General features: G+C 44.0%; 1 protein-coding gene across 6 annotated transcripts in view; it reads right to left on the reverse strand.

The window, feature by feature from the left end:
• Positions 1-27,431, reverse strand: part of ZNF236 (zinc finger protein 236) — a 102,742-nt gene that overhangs the window by 67,367 nt on the left and 7,944 nt on the right. For 5 of the 6 annotated variants that reach the window (XM_060170383.1, XM_060170386.1, XM_060170385.1 and 2 more), the window contains exons 2-9: positions 21,030-21,172; positions 19,426-19,590; positions 10,385-10,563; positions 7,720-7,844; positions 7,245-7,417; positions 4,682-4,825; positions 1,728-1,931; positions 539-767 (exon numbers count right to left, since the gene is read on the reverse strand). In XM_060170383.1, the coding sequence (XP_060026366.1) occupies positions 539-767; positions 1,728-1,931; positions 4,682-4,825; positions 7,245-7,417; positions 7,720-7,844; positions 10,385-10,563; positions 19,426-19,590; positions 21,030-21,172 (1,362 nt within the window). The remainder of the gene's footprint in view (positions 1-538; positions 768-1,727; positions 1,932-4,681; positions 4,826-7,244; positions 7,418-7,719; positions 7,845-10,384; positions 10,564-19,425; positions 19,591-21,029; positions 21,173-27,431) is intronic. The other variant, XM_060170384.1, reaches the window with a different exon arrangement.

Genomic DNA, 27,431 nt, shown 5'->3' on the forward strand with positions numbered 1-27,431 from the left:
GGCCTCAAATGACCACCCGAGTCTGCACAGAGAACAGGAGAGGAGGGGGAGGAAGAAGACATTCACGATGCAGAAAAGCCTGGGGAAACCCACGTCATTCCAAAGACGTGAGAACGTTGAGAACAGCAGGAATCCAAGTTTACCATAACAGAAGCTTGCAACCAGGTGACCCGGGAGGGAAGACAGAAATGCACGCTGGGGCAGGTTGCAGAGGGCTTGTGGGCCGAGAAACGGAGCAGGTGCCGGAGCAGGTGCGGCAGGAAAGGGCTGGCGGCACTGGGGGACAAAGGGGCAGAGACTGGCGGGAAGGGCTGGAGGGAAGGAGGGGCCTGACAGCAGCGGCGGGACAAGTCAGGAGGGGCCCTAATCACAGGGACCTCGGTAAGTTTAACGAAGTTTACGATAAACAAATGCTATTAGACGCTATCAGAGACTTCAACAAACATACCACCTTCAGAAGGAAAAAGGAGGGCGTGTTTCTTAAAAACCAGCAATAGGCCACCCAAAGTGTCTAAACCTTAAAGCATACTACAATTACCAGGTAGAAACGGAGATTTCTTCTTTATAATCTTTTTTTCTTTTTTATCCAACTTCTCTGGGCTCTCCTGTTCTTCTTCCCGCTCTGCGGCCGTAGGGTCAGCTGGCTCCCTTGAAACGCTGGGAGCGTCTGGAGTCTGGCCCTGAGCGGCCGCGGCCTTGGCGTGGCTGGGGTCGCTGGGATGCGCTGCAACTGGAATTGAAGACAGCCCACTGTTTTCTAAGGCTTGCTGAGACAGAACAGAACTAGGAGGTTAGGAGGCACGATGCCCACACCTGCCCGCCAAAGTCAATTACAAAGACGCGACCAAGCTTGACCTACGGAACTCTGACTCCACCCCACTGGGCGTTAAGAGCTACATCGCCAAGCAGTCATCTCTGAGCGAAACGCCCAGCCCTTGGAGGCCGAAACATCCCTCCTGATATCTGACATCTCATCTCCACCCAAAGTCTGGTGTGGCAAGCATTTACAGTTCTAAATTCAAGGGCACTGAAATTAATTCACTTGCCTTTTAGAAATTTTCTCTCAGACAACCCTAGCTGTCTGTAACACATTTAGGAATCCCTGGTTGAAACTACAGCGGGGTCACCCTCACGACATCAGCCGTCATGACAACCTGAGATTCTTCACACCCCGGCCAACTTGTCACCACAGAGGTAGAGGGGAGAGGTTAGTGCTCACGTCAGTAAGTAAACAGAGGGACAGGAGAGAGAAGGCTGTCTCTGCTTGGGAATGAAGGCGGTGACTATGGAGCTGGGCGGGGAGGAAGACTCAGAAGAGCCCTCTGCCCTCCGCACGCTCCAGCGCCACAGGAGCAGGGACGCTCACACTGTCAAGACAGGCAGTGCTATCTCCAAGGAGCGCAGTGGGAAAGGAGGAAATATTCCTTACCCTCTGTCAACAAGGGTAGATACAAGGAAGTTCTGAAACGCCTATACTTTTCAAGAAAATTCACTTACAGAGAAAAAATTATAGTTTTAAACTTTGTATTTATTGAGTGATAAATCATTTCAAATACTGCACTGTCCATAAGTACTCAAACAAGCATATTTTGTTTCAATACAGTTTTTCAATGACGACACATTTTGCATGAAGACCCCTTTCCTTTGACAAGACCTGCATATTGCGTTGTCAGTGCTGACGCCTAGCCCCTGACAAACACAGACAGGAGCAGGCAAGTGTGGCTCACCTGTAGGATGTCCTGGCTGACCCCCACCGTGATGCTCAGCTGCTGGCCGGCCTGAGGCGGCTGGCTGCACCCCGCAGGCCCCGGCTCCGACAGCTCCAGCAGCTGCTGGATGACATCGGCCACCGCCTGGGAACTCTGCTGACTCGGAGCAGACGTGACCTGGGCTTCCGCCTGCTGAAGAGGTAAGGTCTGAAACAGCGTGGCCTGAAACACAGCAACATTTCGTTAAAAATATAAACAATTACATTAATTTGTACACCAATTTTTTTTAAAAAGGAAATAAACAGGCATATCTCCCTTATGAGCATTAAAATCCCAAAATTAGTATCCCAAACATGAATTTTTTTTTAACATCTTTTTTGGAGTATAATTGCTTTACAATGGTGTGTTAGTTTCTGCTTTATAACAAAGTGAGTCAGCTATACCTATCCAAACGTAAATTTTAAATAAAATGCCTCACTGATTTTTAAGTTAGACACAAAATTGGCCCTTAAAAAAATATATTCAATGAATTTTTTCTACTACAATTCAAGTCTTGTAAGCGGCGGTAGAGACTATTGCTTCAAGATGGGGGTGAAGCACACAAGCCTCATCTCCCTCTTAGTCCGTTAAAATGAAGGAGTAAAAGAGTTACAAAATATAGAAAATAAGCAAGAGATCACTGTGGTTTAAAATTTTTCTTTTAATTCTCAAAAAATAGGGGCATTGGAGGAATAAATGCTCTGTAAAGCTACAGCCAAGAACTTGTGAAGAGAGAGCTGATCTGATTCCTCAGAAACCCAGGAATGTGAAACGCATACACAGAAGACAGTAGGGGCAGAGAACTACCCTGCGCGATGCTGTAATGGTGGATAACAGGGCATTATACACTGGCCCGAACCGACGGAACGTGCTCCACCGAGAGTGAACCTTAACATAAACTGTGGACTTTAGTTAATAGTAATACACTAGTACTCATCCATCAGCTGTAACAAATGCACCTCACCAATGCAAGGGGTAATAACGGGGGTAATAACTTATGTGGGTTGCTGGAGAGGAGTCTACAGGAGCTTTCTGTACTTTCCGCTCACTTTTACTATTAACCTAAAACTGCTCCAAAAAATAAAGTCTATTAATTAAAATACTTATCACTGACAATGAATCCCGTCTTCCTCCATAGAAAAGATGGCAATTAGGCACTTACCTTCAGGCAAAAAAATGGGGGATTGCCTCTAAAAGAGATAAAAATGAAAAAACTATTTGGGGAGAGCTAGGGCACCTTTTGTGGCCCTTAGTTCCCTAGATTAAACAAAAAATCGTTTACATTCTGCCACCAGGGACCCCAATTTTAAGAGCTGGTTCCCTGGCCAATTATAAGTAACCCTGGAGTTCAACCAGCTCTGTTCACACATAAAAAGTTCAGAGGCAGGTTTCCTGATGCTCCCCTTCTTAAATGCAGGCAACCAAGAACTATAAGACATCTGAAAGAAGAAGGAGTGGGGAGATGCACAAGAGAGACAATTCAATGACTAGAAGAGAACTTTTAAGAGAAAATGCTGATTAGATTTCAAAGGAAAGTACATCAAACCAGAAAAGAGTATCTTCAAAAAGAAACAATCAGATCACAAGGAAAGATCTCAGAAATTAAAAACCTTACTAGCTTAAAAAAAAATTCAAGGAAAGAATTATAAGATAAAGTTGAAAAAAACCCTCCAAAGTAAAGCACAAAGGTCAAGATTTAGAAAATGGGAGAGGCAAAATGAGACAGTGTTCAGGGGGCTGGACACTGACCCCTAGACAGTCCTGAGAAACAGTACGTATAACCTGACACAGAGCGCTCTTACACACGCAGATGAGGGTAAAAGGTGGCGTGGATCACAGGTTTCCAAACCCCTATACTACATTTTCTGTTTTTTACTGAAACTATAAATTTTAAAAATGATTTGTATTATCATTCCAGGTAATTCACTACATCTACATATTTGATTCGCATACTGCCAAAGGAATATTTGCTTGATTTATACATTGAAAATTTTATTTAAAAAATACTCAGTCCAAAATAGAATTTAAGACATAATTATTAGACTCTAATTATTCTCCAGTTTTAGAACTTCTTTACAACATCCTCCCTGATCAAGAGTAAGTTGAGGAATCATCCCAAGCTGCAAATATTGTGAGAAAAGAAAAGAAAAAGTAAACACTACATGTGAACCTCATGCTTGGGAACTAAATACAAACTAGGCCTATTTTCTAGTTTGGGAGGAGGCAGCTGCTGACTGAACACAGACTATCGGCTGACGGCACTCATGAGCTACTTCAACACTCCCGAGACCTGTACGTCCAAAGTCTCTGCTGTTGGTTAGGATACCAAACTCTATGCTTAGATGCTGCCATTTATGATCAATTGGGAGGGTAGTAGAAGTAGCAGATCGAGGCTGAGCTATGAAAGCCTACAAAAAAGGAGTAAAAGGGGGTGTGTTTGGGGGTCATACAATTTCAAATACATGTACTGAAAAATACAACTGAGTTTCCCAGAAGTCCAAGGTCTCAGGAAAAAGTATCACTGTCACAGTAGACCTGGAGAAATATTACTTTAAAGAGAGACGTGATTCTTAAAGTATAACATAAGGATAAAGAATATTCAATAATAATCATCAATAACACTGACCATAGGAATTACAATTTCATAAATTAATGATTACATGATTACATTTTGCCTTATTTCTAACCGGTTCAGATGACAGTCCATAAATCAGAATCACGTTAATATTATTCTAAAGTTTTTAAAAATTTGATTTCCTTTCACTCATTAAACAAACAAATAAAAGTAGCACCGTACTTCCATACAGGAAACTTCCATAGCATCTTTACGGTGCTAAATACTATTCTAAATAATATTCAATTTTCAAGGTCATAATTAAGATGGCAGATTTTGGTAAAAGAACACCTGCTATCAACCAGCTTACTAAGCTTACCGTTAAAACGTGAGCAGTCTCTGCAGCACTTGTTGAATTCTGTGGCCCACCCATATGCATCTTGCTGATATGAGTGTTCAGGCTACCTAAACTTTTAAATACACAACTACATTCTGTACAATTATAGGTAGGGCCGTTCTTGACCTTAAAAAAGAAAAAAGAAGTTTTTACAATTGTTAGATTAAAATATTTAAATTATGGCAAATCATAATTTATCATTCAATTAAAATGACAGAAATAATCTAACCCTTTATCATACCTTTTCTTATAAGTTAGGTAGGTCTAGAATCAATGACCCAACTCTTTAATCAATATTGCCAGTATGAGATTAATTGAAATTTCAGTCTTTTCTATAAATCAGAACTGGTTAAGTGAAAAATCATAGTTTTCAGTTATTGTGCTCTAGTAAAAAAATGTCTGACATGTTCTCAACTTCTTAAATGGTTAAGCACAGTGTGCAATAATGAAGGCCAGACAGTTAGATATAATTTTACTCTGAGCCTTGAACATACAAGTCAGGATGGATGGCCACGCAATGTATACATTTTCCATCACCAAGTCCAATCGTCCACGGCGGTGACCGCATTTTTTGGTTTTTTTTTTAATAGTGACTACTTTTTAACACTACGACAGAGCCAAGAGTGGACTACAAGGCAATATCAGGGACAGGGCCACCCAGGCACAGAGGAAGCACCTACAGTATCCTCTCTGCACTACTCAACAAGCCCAGCCGGCTCTGAACTTGGCTAAGACCTCCACTCCACCTAGCACCTTGCTAAGAATGAACTTTATGGCTTTAGACTCATCACAGGATTAGATAATGTTACAAGCAATCTTTAGAGGTTGCTCCCGTCCCACCGCAGGTCCCAGGGTGTCCCCAGGCTGGGGGCAGGCGAGTCCCTGGCCTTCCCTGAAAGGGTTTCCTAAAGCCGGGAGCACCAACGAGGACGCCTGGGACTGTTCTCAGGGGCCATTCTCCAGTTGCTGTGCATTTAAACACACTGTTATTCCTCAGCAACCTTTACACAGAGGGAGCTCCAAGAGAGTCACTTACACAGCTCACATTTGTTCTTCTCAGATCGGAAGGTAACCTCACGAATACGTACATGCTCTTCCTAGTGTCTCTGGGTCTTAGATAATAAAACTTAGTCTTTAAAAGCAACTTCACTGCATATGAAATTCTCAGTCTCTTTACAAACTATATGAAGTATGTAGGGTTTTCTTCATTTTAGTGTTACTTAAGGATTTACTCCAAGGAAAAAATTAAAAGATATACATATGCTTTTAGGAATGTGATGCTTTTCATCCTCCAAAGTATTGTAGTTATATAAAATAAATGATCCATGATAAAAGTATTTGTGTTGCTTAAATATTTCTTCATAATCTACAGTTAGACTAAATAAGACACCAAATCATGACAATTAACAAGAGCAAAGGTGGGGACTTCCCTGGTAGTCCAGTGGCTAAGAATCCGCCTTCCAATGCACGGGACACGGGTTCGATCCCTGGGCATGGAACTAAGATCCCACATGCCGCATGGCTACTGAGCCCGCATCCCGCACCTCGAGAGAGGCCCACAGGCCACCAGAGAGAAGCCTGCGTGCCACAACCAAGAGCCCGATGCAGCCAAAAATAAATAAATATTTAAAAAAATAATAATAAGAGCAAAGCTGAACCAATTTAAGAGAAATACTTCCAGAGTTTGCAAATCAGTATTACCTGGAGACAACAAAAAAATTAGGAACATCAGTTTGGCTGAAATAGTTAGCTAACATGCAGTGTGGAGGGAAATACACCGACCAGGGCTCTGTTTGATAGAAAATGTGAATGGGCCCATATGCAAGGTCAGCAATACTAGCACCAGAAAAATACTTTCTCCTCAATTTCATTTGTCTCTCAATTTCTTACACTTGGAAGTGTCTGTTTCAGGTTCACTAAAGGGATGACATAGGTTAACATTCAGATTGACGGACCATAACTAAGAATGGTATTATGATTATTTCCAAACATTTATTCATCAAAGGTACAATACTGTTGGTGAAAAGACAAAAAATAGTATTTTATATTTCTCCCATGTATAATAGTCCAGAAAGGTTCAAATGTGTGTATATATATGTGTGTCTGCGTATATGTGTATGTATGTGTGTATATCTGTGTGTGTATATGTGTGTATGTCTTGTGTGTGTGTATATGTGTGTGTCTGCATGTATGTGTGTATGTCTGTGTGTGTTATTGTGGCCTCTCCCATTGTGGAGCACAGGATCCGGACGCGCAGGCCCAGCGGCCGTGGCTCACGGGCCCAGCCGCTCCACGGCATGTGGGATCTTCCCGGACCGGGGCACGAACCCGTGTCCCCTGCATCGGCAGGCGGACTCTCAACCACTGCGCCACCAGGGAAGCCCACATATATGTATTTTTTTAAACAGGGTCTGCTCTGCACAAATTCTTCGTCTACATTTAAAATGGAGAATTTCTCAGGTTCACTCTTAACTCAAGAGCCATCCGTGCAGCCTGTGACGTACTGCACACCTGTGAGGACCACACCCCCAAGTGTGACGCTTACCTCTGAGTGAACTCTCTGCACGTGTGACTGGAGATTCCCTTTCTGAGAAAAAGCGGCAGGACAAAAGGCACAGGCGTGGGGTTTTTCACCTGTATGCTTAATCATGTGAGTTTGCAGCGCCCCCTTCTGGTTAAAAGCTTTTCCACATTCGCTACATTTAAATGGTCTTTCACCTAGAGAGGGAGAAAAATGATCAAAACATCATTGCACACCGTGCCAGCATCTGATGGGTTAAAAGAAAATACTTCAGTTACCCACACGCGAGACCCCGAACCTGCCCCTCCAGGCAGAACGTCCCCCTGTGGCCGCAGACTCTCACGTCTCACTACCTACTCAAAACCTCCCAAGTAACACCAAGGTTACCAGCAAACTACGGAAAAGGCAAGATTAAATTTCAGGTCTCGCTGGCTCTAAAGCACCTTTTCTTCCCTTAAGGTCGCACGGGAAATCACCCAAAAGTCAATGTATCTCGTACCTGTGTGTATCCTAATATGCCGAGTTAACTGACTTGGCTTTTGGAACGTCTTTCCACAGTGTGGGCATGAATACGTGAATCCACTCCTGTCAATGTTCCGATTATAAGACCTTGTACTTGACACCCTAGTATAAGTAGAGGGAAAATACTCAGTAAGTCGAATCCCTTGTGCCACCACTTCTAAATCAAAATCCTATGGGAAAGGTTAGGCCGACTGGCCATCAGAATGTGCTTTAATGAGAAATCAATCACATAGAAGTGTGTAGGACACACACACACATCCATGTATTAGTTTTGTGTATCAATATCATAAAACTCATTTTTTTGGTTGGGGAGGAGGAGAGTCGGAATGTCTCTTCTAGATAAAGCTTTCCCTGTGATGATCAAACACAGACCTGTTCAGGTGTGGTTTCTACGTCGACACGAGTGTGTGCTGCCTGCTCCAGGCTCCTCCTAGATGCTGATGATCTCCAACAACTCGGACTCCTCCTCTGTGCAGCAGCCCTGGGCACCTAACTCTCTAGCTGACACCCCTTGCAGGCTCCTGGGCGCCTCAAACCTAGTCAGTCCCAAATGAAGCCCTGTTAATTCTCAGCCTGCTCCTTTCCACAACAGGAGACGGCAGCTCCCAGCTGTGAAGTTTAAACCTTAGAAGTTACACTGGATTCTTCCTTCTCCCTCACCCCTGACTTCAAGTCCATCTCCAGAAGCTGCTGGTCTCACCCCAAAACACCTCCAAAGAAGCTCCCGTCTCCCCACCCTGCAGCCACCAGCGTGGCCTGAGAGCAGCACCGCCATTCTGTGGCCCCGATCCATGGGTCTCCCTGCTTCAACCTCACCCACACAGCAGCCAGGCTGCGGCCTGAAGGCTGGGCAGCCAGATCCGTGGGCCAAACCTTCCCAGGTTTTCCCGCGGCCCTTGGGGTAACACCTGCGTTCCCGGATGGGCTCAGCGCCCTCCAGCTCCGAGACCCGGCCGCCTCTCACTCAGCCCCGTGAGCTCCACTCCACCCCGCAGCCGGCTCCCATCACACCGGCCTCCCCCTGCGGCTCAGACTGTGGCAACTGCCCCCCTCCCCACCCACCAGGCCCAGAATGCCCCCCAGACCTGCAGGGCCGTCTCCCCCTGCTCCTCACCTGGGTCCCACTTCAAACGGCCATCCTAAGAAAGGCCTACATCCGACAGGTGCCTCAGCAACTGCCCATCCCTGGAGCGTCACCCCAGGTGAATCCAATCCTACTTCCTTCTCAACACGCCCACTGCCTGAAGCCTGCGCCGGCTAATCCGATTGCTTGGCCGCTGTCTGTCTCCCCTGCTAAACGGCAGCTCCGCGACAGGGAGGCAGCTTGCCCAGCCCCTGGAAGGCCCAGGGGCCGGCGCGCTCTAGTGCGCGGTGACCACGTACGCACCTTCAGTTGCCTCTCCAAGACCTTCGGGGACAATCAAAAGAGCCTGTGCTAGAACGTCATCACAATAAAAATCTAGTGTGATAGGACACATGCGTTACATTTGGGGAGTTTAAAAATCGCCGAAATAACAAAGCATCAGGTGGGAACCACATTAGTCAACAACCAGCAATATGAAGGGAGTGGGAAAGACAGGAGAACTTTGATCATATGGAGATGTTCAGTCCACGCTTCCAAAACACAATGCCAAAGAGAATACATAAATACTACAAAACACTCAGGCACTTTACAAACTTTATTAACTGGTGTGGGACCTTTTGCTGTGGTGGTGCTTGTTATTAAACAGTACAGATAGCTCCTAGATACTGGAGCTTGGAAGGGTGGCAAGTTAAACTGATGATACTGTCATTAAAAAGTTAATCAATACGGGCTTTTATAGTTTGTTGTAGAGATCAGCTCAACGAGTGTGACCACTGATCACCACCATTGGCTAACTTAGCACAAAGGGCCAGGAACAACTCTGCATTTCATATCATTAAGAGAAGGAAATAGCAGTAAAAAATATATAATCAGGAATAGGTCAAATACAAAATTTCGAAGCCATGTTAAGTTTTACCAGGAATAAATGTATATACGTATGTAAATACAGGCGTGGTTGCTAATATTATGAGCACTAAAGCCAGACTACTAGGGTTTAAATCCCTAACACTTGACTTATGGCTGTAAAACCTTGGGAAAGTTACTTGGTCTCTCTAGTCTACCTTTTCTCATCTGCAAAATGGGGACATAAAAGTATCAGGCCTGAAGGGTTGTTTGTAATGATTAAATGAAGTTTTACTTATATATTTATATACACACTAAGCACAGTAACTATTTAAACATGTAAGTTCTAAATAGGTAGTATAAATAAACCAATTCAGTAAAAAGGGTGCTAATGTGGCCTTTGTGAATCCACTCTACACACCTTGTTACCTGCCCATAAAAATGTATTGCCAATAATACTCTGTTCTACACCTTTTAACATTATAATATAGCTAAAAACGTCTATCCATACAGTCTGACATTTAAATTTTCGACCTTTTCTGTCCTACTGTAGACACAACACATAACACATGCTACGAAAGACATCCCGACACCACATGAGATGAGTTGCCCTGTTCTTGCTTCTAAAGCAGCCAAGATGTGTAACCAGTCATAGCAAAGCATGCCCATTTTTAAGGTACCGTATAATTTTTTTAGCCCAAGAAAAGGCTCACACCTAATTTTATAATGCGTCTTCATGTGCTCCCTCAGCTGTGATGACGTCTCGAACTCCTTCCTGCAGGCCTTGCAGGCGTGAGTCCGGCTCGCAGCCAGCTCCTGGCGGTGCTCCTCCATGTGGATGGCCAGCTGGCTCTGCAGGGTGAACTCATCCCCACACTCAGAGCAGATGAGGTTCTGCAAAGGCAAAGACCGCCCGTGAGCAGAGCAAACACTTCAGAGCCATCACCTCTTGAAAGAACTCATACTGTAAATGGCTGATACACAAAGGATGCTTTCCTCTGGAACAAACACTATTTCACCTCTTAACAAATAATATCATCATGTCCAAATATGAACATATAAAAATGATTTCTTTCCTGATAGAAACATAGGGAAAAGGATGAGAGAACAATACAATTTCTGAGCAAAGCGAATTGTTTCAAACTGGCTGCTGGGTAAATGGCATTTTGTCCATCTTTGCTGTGAAAACTTTAAAGAGAAGCAGAATGACCACAAAAGCGTCAGGAAAGAATTTAAATTAAGGTGACAGTTTAATAGACTACCTTAAAACAAAATGACAGCTGGTAAATTTTTAAATGGAAACACCTATCATTCTTTCAATCTGGTTTACGGGTAGTCGATTACGAGAGTTCTGCGACTCTGTCCAGAAGTGCCTGGCTGAGCACCTGAACAGAGCTATGGAATAAGTATAAAATACACACAGGATTTCAAAGACTTACTGAAAAAAAAAAAAAAGGAAGAATGTAAAATAGCTCAACTTTTAACATTTGAATTAGAATATTTTGGATATATTTTCATAAGTATATTAAAATAAAATATATTTCATCTGTTTTCTTTTTAACTTTTGGAAATATAGCCACTATAAATTTTAAATTACTCAAATTTCAATTAGGATAGCACTGGTCCAGATGTTCTGGAGTTGGGCCTTGGTTCACGTGAAGGCTGCTGGTCACCAGCGGTGTGTATCTGGGGGTGTTGACCGCTCAAAGTCTGTGAAACAGTGGTGACAGCAATGCCTGCCCTCACAGGGTTGTTATAAAGTTAAGTACAACGGTGCATGTAAGATGCTGAACGGTGCCTGGCACAGAGGAAGTACTTAGTAATGAACTGTTGACTCAGTACAAAGTTCAATGAGTTTACTCATGTGACCTTCTATAATACAATTATTTATTTAAATGATCCAAACATGGAAAAGAATGAGTGTAACCTGTCAATGAGAATAAACTATTATTTCCAAACAACGAAATATATAGCTATTTCTTCCCATCAGACTTTCTTCTAATTACTCCACCTGACAGTCTCGTAAATGCATAGAAACAGCGTTAACATGAGGTTGTTCACTGATACTACTCAGAGCATCCTTTGCAGAAAAGACAAGGATGAATGGAATACTTTGAGCAATCCAAGAATGACGCCAACTTAAGTAACTTTAGTGTTACTATATAATAATTTAAGGAAATAATGAACTATCTTGTTAGTATCTTGCTGATAATAAAGAAATTTCTTTCTTGGGAACTGTCAAAAATTTAAAAACCACCTAACAAAATTTGCTGCCTATCTTGAGTGTAGCACTGGGGGCATCCACACCCTGAATCTGTACAGCAAGGGATTCTCCTTTCACTAATGACTTACAATCACGGATAAACCCTGACTTGTTACCCTCCCACCCGCCCCCTGACTCTCATTGCTTTGGCTCAGACCCACCCTCTTTTCAGGTACTTCTTCACCAAATGACAGGTTAGTATATTTCAGGGGACATCTACATGGATACTACTCAGAAACTGATCAGAATTTTCCGAGTGGAAACTCTGGTTTATGTACAATTTGCTCATACTGCGAAAGCAGGATCAAGCACATGCTGGGCCACAACCGAACAGGCCTCGTGGTGCAAGGTTTCGTGCTGCCGCTGTGTTACACCCAGCCAGACCCAGGAGCCGGGACGGGCCTCCCTCCCTGCCCAGGACCTGGCACCTCGAGCAAGTCTCAGTGGGGAGTGCGAGGCCTGTGCGCGGCTGGCGGACGCCCACTGTACCGCGTTCCCCGCAGTCGGAGCTCCCGGCAGGCCCTCTAGGCAGAAGCGGTGGCTAGTGCCTGCCCCAGAAGCAGGCGGTCCTGGGGGAACTCCAGTGACCGCTAAGTGGCCAGCAGATCATCCAGGGAAACATGGCATTCTTATCAGCCCCCACCTGGCTGAAGATATAATAACTTTTTAAAAGTCAAACAGAGTATAAAATACGCTAAATACTAACCGCCTTTAGGCTACTCACCCCGTAACGCTTGCCCTTCCGCCGCCCCTCCCCCGGGGCCACCCACGACCTTTCTCTGTACCCCGTTCCCTCTCCCAGAGCCCCCAGGCTCCAATGCCCAAGCGCTGTCCTTGCCCCTGCCCGGGCTTTCTCAGCAGCCGTTCCTCCTTTCCTACAGGAGTCCGCCTCAAAATGGCGCTCAGCGCAGGAGAGAAACCTTAGCCCACCCCACAGGGCACCGCCCTCCTCTGAGCCCCAGCAGCACTGGTTTCCATCACCGTCCACTGGGCTCATCTCTTGGCCGGTGTCACCCTGTTCAGAGGCAGGACCAGCTGGGGAGTGGAGGGCCACCTCACAGGGCCCCTCTGCCCCGTGCAGACCGATCCATCCCACATCACCTGGCTGAGTCTTGGTGCTGCCGGTGGAAAGACTACACAGGCGGGGAGTCAGAACACGCCCTGCTTCTGCCCGGCAGAGGATGGAAGGCCGGCTTCTAGCTGGGCTCTCTAACACCATCGGGGGGGGGGGGGGGCGATCTGGGTGCCACCTCCATCCGCCAGGAGACGGATGCAAGACTAGCTCCCTACTGAATCCCGGGGGTCAGGGGAGCAGAGGGACATCTGCTTGCAGGGGACTGCAGGAGAGCAGGCTGGCGTAGACCATCGCTCTCCTCCCAGCCCCGCCGAGCTCTTCAGTGGGTATTTGGCTGGAATAGGGTTGGCAGCGTCAACAAGATTTTCTCTTGTGAGACCACCCTCTTCCCAGTTTGGGCTGTTGGCAACCAATCTTCTGGCGTGTTTTCATCTACGCCTGCTGGCAGAAGGCTGCAGGCTCTTCCAGCACCCTGTCCAGGTGTACAGCAGGCAAAAAAGCAGCTCAGGGGACTCGCTGCCACACGTTTCTCAAGTCCTGAAAGCCCTCAGCTGCCCGCCTCCTTCTTCCCGCCCTCAGGAGCCTCTAGATCTCTCGGCTGTGTGATTTCTATGTATTTTCAGTTGTAAGAGGGGCACAAAGGGTCTACTTCATCTTAGCTGGATTCTTATCAGTTAATTTTAAGTGCAACTAAAGGTAAGGAATTGTTCCTGTAGTCGATACCAATATACCACATTCAAATCAATTAACTAAGAAATGAAAACATACAAAATAGGCAAAGGTAGCTAAAATGCATTATTTAACATACATGCACAAGACTGGTAATTGTGTTCCAGTATCTATTCTTCTTCTATACAACGATGGGTTTCTTAGCTGAGCACACGGCTGTGTGCCGACCTTCCTAACACTAACCACCCTGTGTGGCGACCGTGCCCCTTCCGCTCGACAGGATGGCAGCAGGCTGATGCTCCGCCCACCTCTGGATCTGGCCTTCCCACAGCAGACGCGCCACCTCCCTCCCTCCCTCCGCTGTAAGCCACGTGGTACAAGAAACACCCACAGAGAGCAGAGCACGTGGGGTCCCGGACTACCTCGGCCACCCCACCAGCTCTGTACTGTACGACACCAGACTGTTAGGTGAGAGAGGAAAACTCCCAACCTGCACCCGAACACAACCCTTTTTTTAAAAAAGAGCACCCGATTTTTTACATATTGCCAACACATTTTCCCATCAGAAATAAGCACTGCAAACCTTTTTTGTTGTCGTTGTTCTGCTCATGTGAAACCACTAGTCCTGAATTCCTGTTCAGCATGGGGTTACTAAGGTCAAGTTACTGAATATCACTTCTCAACTTCCAGAGCCTTGTCCCCGGCAGCACAGTGGCACAAGGGCAAGAAGATAAAGCATTTTCACGGTTTCCATCCCCAGCTTCAAACCAGTTACACAAAAGCCTCCCTTCTGACTATTCCAGCCCTGTTCCTCTCCTGTGATTATTTACTGATCTAAGAGAGAATCTGTTATATTCCAAGAGAGAAAATAGAAGACAGGTTAGTAGTAATAGAAATGAAAGTCAACTGGTTTCAGAAAATACATGCTTCTCAAAGGCCTTTTGGGAAAAAAAAAAAAAACTAGGTGTCAGAAACTATGAACTGTTTATGTTCCTCAAAGGCCTTTTGGGAAAAAAAAAAGTCTGGAGCCAGAAACTATGAACTGTTTACGCTCCTACAACAGTGAAAGACAAAGACAGCTGGAGCTTCACCACTGCAGCAAGGATGCAGATGAGACCAGGCTGCCCAAGTTGCCGTCACAGCTGCTGCGCATGACGGGGCTGCCACCTCAGGAGACGACGTCACAGCAACGAGAAACCGACACAAGGAAACGGGATAAAGGCAGACATCAGAGACTGTGAGCTCCACTTGGGGGACAGTGTGGAAAAGAATCTGGACAAAGGGTGTGGAAGAGAAAACAGAATGAAGGGAAGGTTTTGAAAATAATGTATAAAAACCTAAGAGTGTCTGGAAATGATGAATTACCGTTATTTCTCTTTCCAGTCATGGAGGAGGTAGAGAAAATTTTTAAAGGTGTATCTGAAGAAGCATTAGGATGGAGCACAGCAGTTTCGCTGGCCTGCATCGGTGGTGTGCGGCTGGCAGAGGTGCGGGGCCCCAGCTCAGGGGCACACCCGCCCTATGCCATCACCCCCAGGGCTGGGTCCACCCGGGGCACCAGGACAGTCGGAACGGCTTCAATCATCTGCCCCCACCCCACCCGCCGCAGTGAGCCCCCTTGAGGATTGACACACACACACACACACACACACACACACACACACCCCAGGCTTCACCCCCTTGCTGATGCGGCCTAGACCGCATGTTACATCGTTTCAACCCTCTGCCAACAACTGACTCATTCGCTATCCCGTCACAGAACCTTGATGCAAACAACCATCTGACCTCCTACCGGGCTGAAGGGCGCTGTGAAGAAGCCACATGCTCCCCTCCCACCCAACACACACAGATCCGTTCGCAGCCACGACCCCTGTAGTACGTGTAACACAACCCACGTATCTGTCCCTGGTCAGGCTCTGCTCCCACTTCCCAAAAGCAGGCTTCCCACACCCATGCCTCTCTCCACCACCTCATTCTTCTGTGAAGACAAGGCAACGTCTCCATTTCACAGAGAAAAATGAGGTTCTGCAGCCCCAATCCAGCCCGAGAGGGAGGCGGCAGTGACCATAACAGACTCGCAGGGGCCAAGGGACAGCAGACGCCCTCAAGGGAAGACACACGACCCTCGACAACCGTCCCATATCACACGGACAACTGGCTCAATACCGTTCAGTTTCAATGACATCGTAACGTTGTGAAGCTGGCTTTCAGTAGTCGCTATGGTTAAAAAGCAGGGAATGAGTGAAAATCAATGTGAAACAGGAAATTGCAGGGTTTAAAAAGCTACGAAGTACCTAATTTACATACGGTAGTTTTTCCAAATGGCTACTAAGTTACTTAAGACATAAATACTTATTGGACCTCTTAGATTTAACTGCTTCAGAAAAAGAACTCTTAGCGTTTGGCTCAGTGGAAAACTTGCTGAGACACAGAGACTACGGAAGCTGCAAACCGAGAAAGGGAAAGCTGCCCTAAGCCAGCAGGAAGGGCCTGGACTCCCACTGTCACACCTGCATCCCCTGTCCACCCGAACCTGTCCTCACGCTTTTCTTCTAGGGTCAAAGGCAGAGGTATCTCTTCTGCTCACAACTCCCTTCTCCACCTACTCTCAAAGGAAGTCAGTCCTTGCCCCTCCCGATGGAGACTCTGAAGATGGATTATTAGAGCAACGTTAAATTCTTGAGTGTGGTAACTGTTCTGTGATAATGAGGAAAAGTGTCTTTGTTTTTAGGGGATACAACTGAAGTATTTAGAGGTGCAGTAGTAACATGATGCCTGCAACTATTTCAAAATTGTTCGAAAATTCGAGGGGTGAGATCTGGTTTACTTTAAAACCCCCCATGTACTAGGTGAAAACAAAACCAAACCAAAAATCTCATCACCTAATTATTACTTGTAGATGAGGTTGTACACCTGAAAACTCAGAGAATCTGGTAGAACAGCAGGCTACAAAACCAATATACAAAAATGCACTGCTTTCCTATAGACAGATAACAAATAATACATATTTGAAAGAGCCGTTACATGATATTTTTTAAAAAAAAGAACAAATTTAAATAATGTGCTGAACCCATCTGAACAAAACATTACTGAATATTTTGACAATAAAGATTCAATATTTTAAACATGCTCAATTCTCCCCTTTAACAATCTAAAAATTTAATGCAATCAAAATTAAAATACCAATTAATTTTTAATTAGGCAAAATTCTAAAGTCCACATTAATAATAAACCAGAAAAGTAAAATAAGAAACATACAAACATTTGTTTATCATTACAAAGAGAAATACAGCAAAGTCACACTGAAAACCAAGAACGTGGTCCCAGGAATGGGGCAGGGTTACAGAAAGGAGCCAGTCTCCTGAGTGCCCCTTGTTTGTTTCTTTTTGACAGCTGCTACTTACTACCCTAATGTTCAAAGACTACCTCCCCGGTCCTCAATCCCTACTCTGCCTGCATGGGGCTGTCTCTGGTCTTACAAGCCCGACCCTAATTGAGGGCAGTAAACTGAGGGCCGCAGATCATAAGAATGGGAAGGGGGCCTAAAAGAGAAAGCAAACGAATGCAACAACCCTGTACTGACCCCAGATCCGAAACGCGCTTCATGTACAGTGGTTTGGGCCAAGCAACTGTGAAACGACTTCCAGTGTTAACACAGGACCACCGAGCACACGAGGGAAGGGGCGTGCACACTGCTGGGAGCCCCGCCCCGCCGTGGAGGAAGGGACACACAACCAGGAACTGGGGGGCAGGTGGGCGCCCTGTACGGAGGGGCTGGGGTTGGAGGAATGAGTGTGAACTCAGGATTTCTGAAATACAGGTGCGCCCTACATCTTGTGGACCTGCATTAGAAGACACGGTGGGATTTTAAAAAATGGTGATTGTACACTTGGGAAGCATTTCTAAGCAAATCGTAAGAGCCAGAACCTGTCAATGAATAGACTGCTCACTGCAGCTACACACAAAGGGCAGAAACAACCTGCGCAGAGACCTGCTGATTATGACACGGGTGTACACAACGCATACAGTGTAACACCATGCGGCGGCTGCAACAATACCTAAGACAGAGCCAACTGAAGAAAAAGCACAGAATACTGCTACTGCGTGGTACTACCGGGGATGCAGAGATGTGTACGCGTACTGAAAGCCCCTGGGAGGATGCAGAAGAGACCGCTGTGCAGGCAGCTCCTGGGAGGAGGACTGAAAGTCGGGCCTGACGGAGACTTAAGTCTCACTCTCTAACCCTTTCTCTGCTGTCTGAGTCTCACTGTGTGAACTTATTCCAAAATTAAACACGTTCTGCCTTTTAAAACGAAAACAATGGCCATTTCTGGACAGTGCTACAGCTGAGTGAGACAGACAGGCCTGCAGTCTGCAGGAGAAGGTATAGAGCAGCATGCGCTCTCGAAAACATAACGTGGCATTCTATAAAGAACTTGAAAAAGCCTTGTTAATTCAGTAAATCCAACTCTAGGAATCTATCCTAATGAAACGATTAAAGATACATGCAAAGATGTACTGTTTATAATACTGAAAAAGTATAAACAACTTAAAGGTTAAATAACAAAGGAAATGGTAAAAAGATCATGATGCTATATCCAGATGCTGAAGACTTTAATAAAGCAATTTAAAATAGTGACATGGGGAAAACACTCATGATTCAGTAAGTGAAAGAGGAAAAGATGTATTCACAATGTATTAAAGGAAAAGAGTGGGTTACAAAACAGTATGTATTTGCACTAAAAAACTCCACGTTTAAGTGGACCCGCACAGTTCAGACCCGCGTTGTTCAAAGGTCAGCTGCATATGCGTTCTCTCCCACTGGTGTGATTATTGGTTCTTTTACATTACTTTTGTTAATCTTTAGTTTCTAACTTTTTCCAAAATAAACATGTATTCCTTATACAATAAGATTTTAAAAGATAAAAATAAATTATTTTATATAAAAAATTAAAGACATAAAAAGAGGGCACAAACCGATATACAAAGTATAATAAACTCAATTTTCAGGAGGCAAATTTTATATATGCAATTTAAACGCTGTATGTTTTTCTGTCTCTGGAGGAAACTATACCAAATAGTTATCTGTAATTATCCCTGGGTGACTGCTTTTTACATTTGCATTTCCCTAGTTTTCTATGGTAACAATGGGGGGTAATACTTTAAGCAACAGCCATGTATACGTCACAGTGAGCCCACCCGTCCCAAAAGAAGGCAGGCCTCTCTGGTGCACACCAGCGGCACGTCCCTGTCATCCTTCACTCTGTCCCAAGACTAGGCCTGTGGACCTTTCAGGACTATTCACTGTGGTGCATAAACTGCTTTGGGTCATCATGAATTTCCTCTCTTCTCCCAAATTCCCACGTGTCAGGGGATCCAGGAGCCAAGCAAGGAGATTCTACCATCTTCAGAGGCAGAAACTTTACTTTTGACCACTCAGAATCCTAAAAAAGTTAACTTTTATTAAGAAAAAAAGAGTGCGGGGCACCTCTGCCAGCCACTGTGGACATACTTTGATCCCCCCAATATACTACACACTAAAATGTCTCTACCCCAAGGTGCTGACATGACCCCGAAATAAACACTTTACCAGTGACCTGAAGACTAGCCAAGGCAAATTTAATGATAACTGACTCCTTGAAACCTATACCAAAGGCTTTTTAAAACTAGTTTAACCCTAACATCCTCCTGACTAAGGATCAGATGCATTTTAAAAATCCGTGAACAAAGTATAGGCTGAAATAATTACCTCTTCCTTTTCATGCAGCATAACATGTGCTTTGAGACTAGCCACTCTGGAGAATTTCTTGTTACACACGGGACAGGTAGGATCCTCCCCATTGTGGGTACATTTGTGAAGTGTCAAGTTGAACTCAACATTAAAGGTTTGGGGGCACTGGTCACATCGATGTGGCTAGGTGGAGAAAAAAGTCGAGAAGCACTGAAACACAATCTTTCCACAATGAATGTCATTCAAATATTAACAAGCACCATAATCCACAGATAAGTTTTCTAAGGAACTTCTGAAGTCCTTCTGGACCTGAAGTCAATAAATCCAAAACGGACACAGTAAAGCTCCTTACAGTATTTCTCAAAGGAGTGTAAGGAGACACCACATCTATGTAGAAAATATTTCTAATAAGAAATGCTGCATATAAACGTATCAGAATGTAGCCACTACGAAAATAAAAGTGAGATACTTCAACTCATTGGGTGGGATTTTTTCCCTTCTTTTATGACAACTCCACTGCTGTAAACAAAATCACTTCAAGTAAACTAAGTAATTGTGAAAACTTTCACTAGATTTTAACAGAGTTGCTTATCCTCATCTAAAATATCCCCCAAATGGAAGGTATTCTGCCACTTACTAGTAGAAAGATAAAGTAATCACTGGTATTTCTCCTGTAAATATCAAGACCCTAATGGGTCAGTATTTTCAGATTTTTCAGCTTGGGAGAGTAACGCCAGCTGGTACTGGTGTCAGTACCACATTATCATAGTTACAGCAGCATCATTCATGCCGAAAGTAAGGCTGGAGTTGGTCAGATCCCGTCCTCCAGAAAAGAGGTCCCTGGTGTTTTTCTAGTCTCAGATGGCTCACTAGCTTACATCCTCCTAACCTAGAGAAAAGTCGGCAATCACTCTTTTCACTGTAGTTTTAACTGCCACTTTCCAACTCTCAGGCAGCTCGTTCCGTTAGCACACTAACACGCCTGACATACCCCACAAGGGGCACACTTGCAAGAGAGTTCAAATCCCTATTCAAGAGAGCACTGCTCCCTGCGGAAATAAGATTTAAAACATCTCAAGTACCTTCTTAAAATGCAAGACCACTTAAAGGTAACACTGCCTGCTGGAGAAAAACACACCAAGATAAGGGAAATTGGGGCTTCCCTGGTGGCGCAGTGGTTGAGAGTCCGCCTACCGATGCAGGAGACACGGGTTCGTGCCCCGGTCTGGGAGGATCCCACGTGCCGCGGAGCGGCTGGGCCCGTGAGCCGTGGCCGCTGAGCCTGTGCGTCTGGAGCCTGTGCTCCGCAACGGGAGAGGCCACAGCAGTGAGAAAAAAGATAAGGGAAATTGAAACTACTGAAGAAAGTCATATTTTAAGATTATTTCTTTGTCCACTCATAAATAACTTCATTAGATTCACCAGACTAGCTCTCACTTTCTTTCATTATCTAATGATGGGTAGAAATACAACTACAACTAAAAACAAAACATCAAAATATTTATTTACATAATATGGAATGTTCCATAATTTAGGAATAAGAAAAATGTTTACATGTTGATTTTCACAATTCCTCCAGTTTCAACGCTCACATTTCTGACATCCCTTTTTAAAATACATACCTTGTCATTTCGCTCGTGATCCCTCATGTGGCGTTGAAACTGGGACTCTTTTGGAAAAGATAGCAGACAGATTTCACATTTATGGAAGCTCGGAACTTGACAGGCATAATTAGTGTTCTCCGCATTCAATGTTAAAACTCCATCTATAAAATTGCATAAGTATAAACAATAAATACCAGTTGTTATTCTCAGCATATAAATGAAACTAAATTATTTGGTTATTGTTTCGAAACCACATTATATCAGATTTATGAGCGATTTCAGATGAAATGAATGGTACCTTAAATTTTTTTAATGGACATGTTTTTAAGTTAGAAATGAGAAATGCTGAGATGACTGAGACATGGGACTACAGGATTCTAACATCTGTTAACAGGATTGTCAGAAACCTGAAACCAAACTCCTGAGGCTTAATACCCACTCAAGGACGCACAAAAGCCACCGTGTCTCTTAGCCTTGCCTGCCTGCTCAATACTATTTCTAAGTCACAACAAGTCACAGAGGCCTTCTCCTCTAAGGCACTTTGAGCATTCATCAGTAACGCAGTTTCTTAAATCACTCAGTAAACAAAACTCGAGTAGAAATATAAAAGCTGATGCACTAATTCAATCTACCTCTGAAAACTGCTGCAAAGCAAGATAAAGTCAAAAAAGCAAACCCTTTTGTTCTCTCACATAGTTACGGTTTTAGGAGGGTAAAGAGTTGCAGTGCTTTGAACCATCCTCAGGCTTTACAGTGTGCTTCCTAGTGTACAGTGTGCTTACGTTTAGGTAAATGGCTATAAACTTAAAAGTATTTTCAAACAAGAACAAATATGCAATAATCACAAAAATTTACCAAGAACTTCATAAAATAAAGATTCCTAAATGTCTTCAATTCTTGAAAATAATACTCCAAGTCTTATAATTTCGGCACAAATATACAATCCATATTAACTAGACAAAGACAGAAATATGTCACGTACAACTCTTTGTATCCAACTTGACCCCAAAATATTAGAAATTTGGAAGTAGGGTGAGGGGCTAATTTTAAGACTCAATAAAGCTCAGGAATGTCTTCTATTTCTCAAACGTCCATGTGGGGAACACAGCATTCCAGCATTTTCTCTAGACCTTTACATGCCTGTTCTGAGCAAATGGCCTGCAGTCCCCTGTTTGGCCAACAGTCCTCCTGGTCTACAGCAGAATCTGCTTAAAACAAGAGCTGTGAAATTCCAACGATGGGAGGTGGGGTGAAACCATGCTGGAGACAGAGCAGAAGCGGATGCAGAAAGCCGACAAGAACTCCAAAAAATCCTCCCGGCAGATCCTCCAGTAAAGCGATTCCAGTTTTGAGAAACACTGATGTAATTCAAAAGACTGTAACTTCATTCAGAAACAAAGTGGATCTACTAAGGGAAAGATACACATAATTTTTATTCTACTTATTCTTAACTCTATCCACATTCAAAGCCCATACATTCAAAATCTCTACACCAAACTAATAACAAAATGTTGTATGACTCCCCAGGCCCAAATAAAATGATTGCTGGGACCACATTAATTGATACATTATTCCCTTCTGAAAAGTCTGTAGTATGGGAAGAAACACTAAAGGCACAAGTAAGATATCTGTTGACAACTGTGTTTTAAGAACTCAGTAGTGCTTTAACCTAAAGCCTGAATACACTAAGAGCCCCTCAACTTAATTTCTAAAACGCAAAATTAAAATGCTATTTCAGGATGGAGAATGAAACAATTTTCATAGCCTCTATGTTGAAACTACTTAATATGTTATCTAAAAATGAGAATTAATTTGATTTAATTAACTGCAATTGATAGATAAACCCCTGAGATAAAAAACTGTACATTTAAAACTGAAAAATGATGTCATTTTGCTTATGAATTAAGACTTTTCTAGAAAATAGTTTTATCCTAAGCAGCAAGACTTCGCTCTTTAACAAAGCTCTAAATGTAATAAAATGACTTTTTCAGTAGGTCCCTTCCCGCTGTTGATAACATAATATTAATTTGGTCCAAAGACAAACTTAAAACAATTCAAATTACAGTGTAACTGGGAAGGAAAAAAACAAAACATGTTTTAGTTTCCACGTTGAGTCTAATTTTAAAGTCCACAGCATCTCTAGACTTTCACTTTGCTTCGCGGCTGTTTCTCTCAGCACTGAGAGAGCAAAGCCTTTCTCCAGGGCTGGGGGGTGCTAACCCCACACTCGGCTTTCTTTCTGCTCAGGGTTGGCCCTTTCTGGGAGAGTCCTAGGCCTCAAAACAACCCCAATTAGGCACCAGCTCTTCAAGTTCATTCACATGTCTGGTCCCCAGAGTACTTGTTCAGAAAGAGGTCTATGAAATTCACGTATCCTTAGGATCGGCTTCAGGAGATCCACCAACTCCAAGAAAACTACACACCAACATACACGCGTGTGCACGTGTCCACTGTTGGGGGTGAGCGGTCTCTGCAGCCACAGGGCCCCCGGATTTCTAAGGGGCTAGGGATCTAGGTCAAGGTGTGATCAATTCACATCAGTCCTCCTGAGTATGGCTGCATTTTTAAGAGGCAGCTAGAACTTCACATGAGACGTTGGGCCGCACATATTCCTACTGCTCCCCCAGACAGAATGGGAATAAGCACAGAGCCACCTGCATTTGGCAGTGCTCAAATCTAAGAGCTCATCCAGAACAGTACTTCTCACCTATGTGCTTCTGCCCTCTGAGAGGACCGGGGAGGAGTCATCATGAGATCTCACTGGTGCAAGGAAGCCTCCGGAGGCAGGACCCCAGGCAGGACCCAGACTGTCCCCATACACACGTCCCCTCACACACACATCGCCTCACACACACATCGCCTCACACACAGGCCCACCGCTCTCCTCAACTGCTCACCTTCCCACCACCAAGAACTCCACTTCACTATCAAAATTAAACAAAAACCGGTGTACGAAGATCAGAAATTGAGCACCTTTGCTTGCTTCCCTGAGAAAAACTTGAAGAACAGTTTCAAAATCAGTTTAACTCTTTACACAGAGATTCTAAACAGTATATAATAATAGTTGTGTCTCTACCACCCCAAAATGATACAGCCTATCACGGAGTTGTGCAGATTAAACAAGACGACGCTTCCTGGTGCCATGGGGACAAAAGCCCATCAACCGTCTCGAAGCACGGCCACCTCTTTAATGCTCGTCCTTGCTACTCAATACCCTACCCATCACTCCAGACCACGCTCTCCCATGGTAACTACCCACAGGCAGACCTGGCATGTAACGGCAGGGACAAGATGAGCTGCCTTTCAAACTGCTCTTCCCAGAACGGGCCCAGCACATCAGACCAGCCAGCTTATCTGCATGGCGAAGGTCATCCACAACCCCAACTGGAAGAACCTAGGTGGATCTCTTCCACGCAAAATACCTACGATGTGACACCAAGTTCCAGCAAAACCTACTGCATTTACAGCATTCAGGGATTTAACTCAAATTCGCATCTCCCGACTGAAACTCTTAAGCACTGTGCATTTAAGATCTCAGCTATCCATAAATCCTGATGAGGCATTTTCAATTTCTAAAGTAACTAAACCCCAAACTTTTAACCTGTTTTTATTTTGTTTTGAATAAAAATCTTTCCAAAATAGAGTTGCTCTCCCCATCCTCTGCCCTCAACAGGCACTAGCCTCACTTCCCTCTTTCCATCATTCCCTACATTCCTCCAAGAACCCAGCTCTTTAACCATCAACCACCTGCTCTCACTCTGTCACCCTCTGACACCACAGTGCTCTCTGAAGTCACCAAGCAGGCGTCTGGGAAGTCTGAGAGTCACCCCCCTACTTCAAATCGGTACCACCTTGCCTAATCACCACCATTCTTTCCCCTCATTTCTACTTTTTTTTAAATTCCTTTCTACTTTCTTTTCTCCCATTTTCTACTGCTCCTCCCACATTTGTCAGCATTCAGGTTTTAGCACAGCTGAGATTTTTTAGGTAAAACTCTGAAGTGAAATGGGCAAAACTAAAATCTAGGCTGTGAGATATCAGGACAGGGGTTAGTCTCACGAGGGTACTGATTGTAAGTACACGGAGCATCATGGGGGTTTCTAGGGTGCTGGTAACGCCCCATTTCTTAACCTAAGAAATTATATAAATAATTATATGAATTATTAATACAACCCATATAATCTGGGTGCTGATTATATGAGAAAGTTCTTGCTCTGAAAATTCACTGAACTTAACATAATTTCTGTTCTTCTCTGTATGTTATATATCAATAGAAGGTTTACCCCAAAGTAAAGTGCTATAATATGCAACTTTCCTTTTCATTCCTGTTTTTTCTTCCAGATTGGGGTCAACTAACTAGGGTCTAGCCTTTCTGGTAAGCAGAGTTTCATGGAACTCAGCCACGCTCACTGGTTTACGTATTACTGTGGCAGTTTGGGGGCTGCGACAGCAATTCAAAGTTACAACAGAGACCTTAACACCCACAAAGTCTAAAACATTTACCATCTGGCGCTACAGAAGAAGCCTGCTACCCCTGCCCCAGAGGGTAAACCGGGGTTCCACACCGGCCAGCCAGCATTACTGCAATCCCTGCAATGTCTGTTACCCTCCAAGCTCCGTGCACCCCAGGGACGTCCCAGAGTGACAAAGGCATAAAGGGCTGACATAGACCATGCTTTACCTTCTACAGTAAATAGGCTTAACACTTACCTAGGCATAATCTCCTCAAAACTAAGACCTTTGTCTTAGTCATGAGATAGAAAGACTGGACATTCCCCTAAATAATAATTTTCAGAAAATTAATACAATAAAGGCAGCTATCTCTGTATTTCACCATTCTGCCCGATACCTATGTACCTCACCCCACGTCTTCTTACCCCACCCGCTAAAGGCTTTCTGCCAAGCATTTTCAATAAATGCAACAATGAGCATCAGGGCCTTGGTTTGCTACACAATGATTAGCAACTACATATTTCCTAAAAATGTGCAGAGATAGTGTTTTCTAAGTGTGACAAGCGTACCACCAGCAGTCTGTGAGGTGATTTTAGGCAGCACAAGAACTCACAATTTTACTGGCTATGTATTTATTTTAAAATGTCTTAGTATAAAGTATACTTGAAATTTAGTATGAGGTACTAGCACATGGATAGACATACAGACCAATGGAATAGAACTGAGAGTCCAGAAACAAAACCCATACTTCCATCGCAAACTGATTTTTCAACAAGGGGGCCAAGACCACTCACTGAAAGAACAGTCTCTTCAACAAATGGTTCTTGGACAAACAGATATCCACATGCAAAAGAAGGAAGGTGGATCAGAGACATCCACCTCACTCCATACCACACACAAAAAATAGCTCAAAATGGATCAAAGACATCAGTTTAAGAACTAAAGCTATTAAACTCTCAGAAGAAGACAAAAGGAAAAAGCTTAATGACTGTGGAGGCGTGATGGTTTCTTAAATATGACACCAAAGACAAAGTAGATAAATTGGACTTCATCAAAATTTAAATCCTTTGTGCATCAAAGGATGCTATCAAGAAAGTAAAAAGACAAGCTACAGAATGGGATAAAATATTTGTAAGTCATACATCTGATAAGGGCCTAGTAACCAGAACATATAAAGAATTCTTACAAAAGGCACAAAAAACAAACAACCCAATTAAAAAATGAACAAAGGGGGCTTCCCTGGTGGCGCAGTGGTTGAGAGTCCGCCTGCCGATGCAGGGGACGCGGGTTTGTGCCCCGGTGCGGGAGGATCCCACATGCCGCGGAGCGGCTGGGCCCGCGAGCCATGGCCGCTGAGCCTGCGCGTCCGGAGCCTGTGCTCCGCAACGGGAGAGGCCACAACAGTGAGAGGCCCGCATACCGCAAAAAAAAAAAAAAAATGAACAAAGGATTTGAATAGACATTTTTCCAAAGATATACAAATGGCCAACAAGTACATGAAAAGATGCTCAGTGTCATTAATCATTATGGAACTGACAAGCTGATTCTAAAATCCAGATGAGGGACTTCCCAGGTGGTCCAGTGGATAAGACTCCATGCTCCCAACGCAGGGGGCCCTTGTTCGATTGCTGCTCGGGGAACTAGATCCTACATGCATGCTGCAACTAAGAGTTCACATGCCAAAAAAAAAAAAAAAAAAAAGAGTTCACATGCCACAACTAAGAAGCCCACAAGCTGCAATTAAAAGATCCTGCATGCTGCAGCTAAGACCCGGCACAGCCTAAATGAATAAATAAGTATTTTTTAAAACCTCTCAAATCATATTAAAAAAATTTTTTTAAATAAAATCTAGATGAAACTGAGAAGTACCAAAAATTATCAGGATAACCATGAAAATGAAAACCAAAGTAGAGGACTTACATTTACACTACTAGATACCAAAACTTGGACTAAAAGTAATTAAGACAA

The sequence above is a fragment of the Lagenorhynchus albirostris genome, chromosome 14, assembly GCF_949774975.1.
Source record: "Lagenorhynchus albirostris chromosome 14, mLagAlb1.1, whole genome shotgun sequence".
NCBI lineage: Eukaryota > Metazoa > Chordata > Mammalia > Artiodactyla > Delphinidae > Lagenorhynchus > Lagenorhynchus albirostris.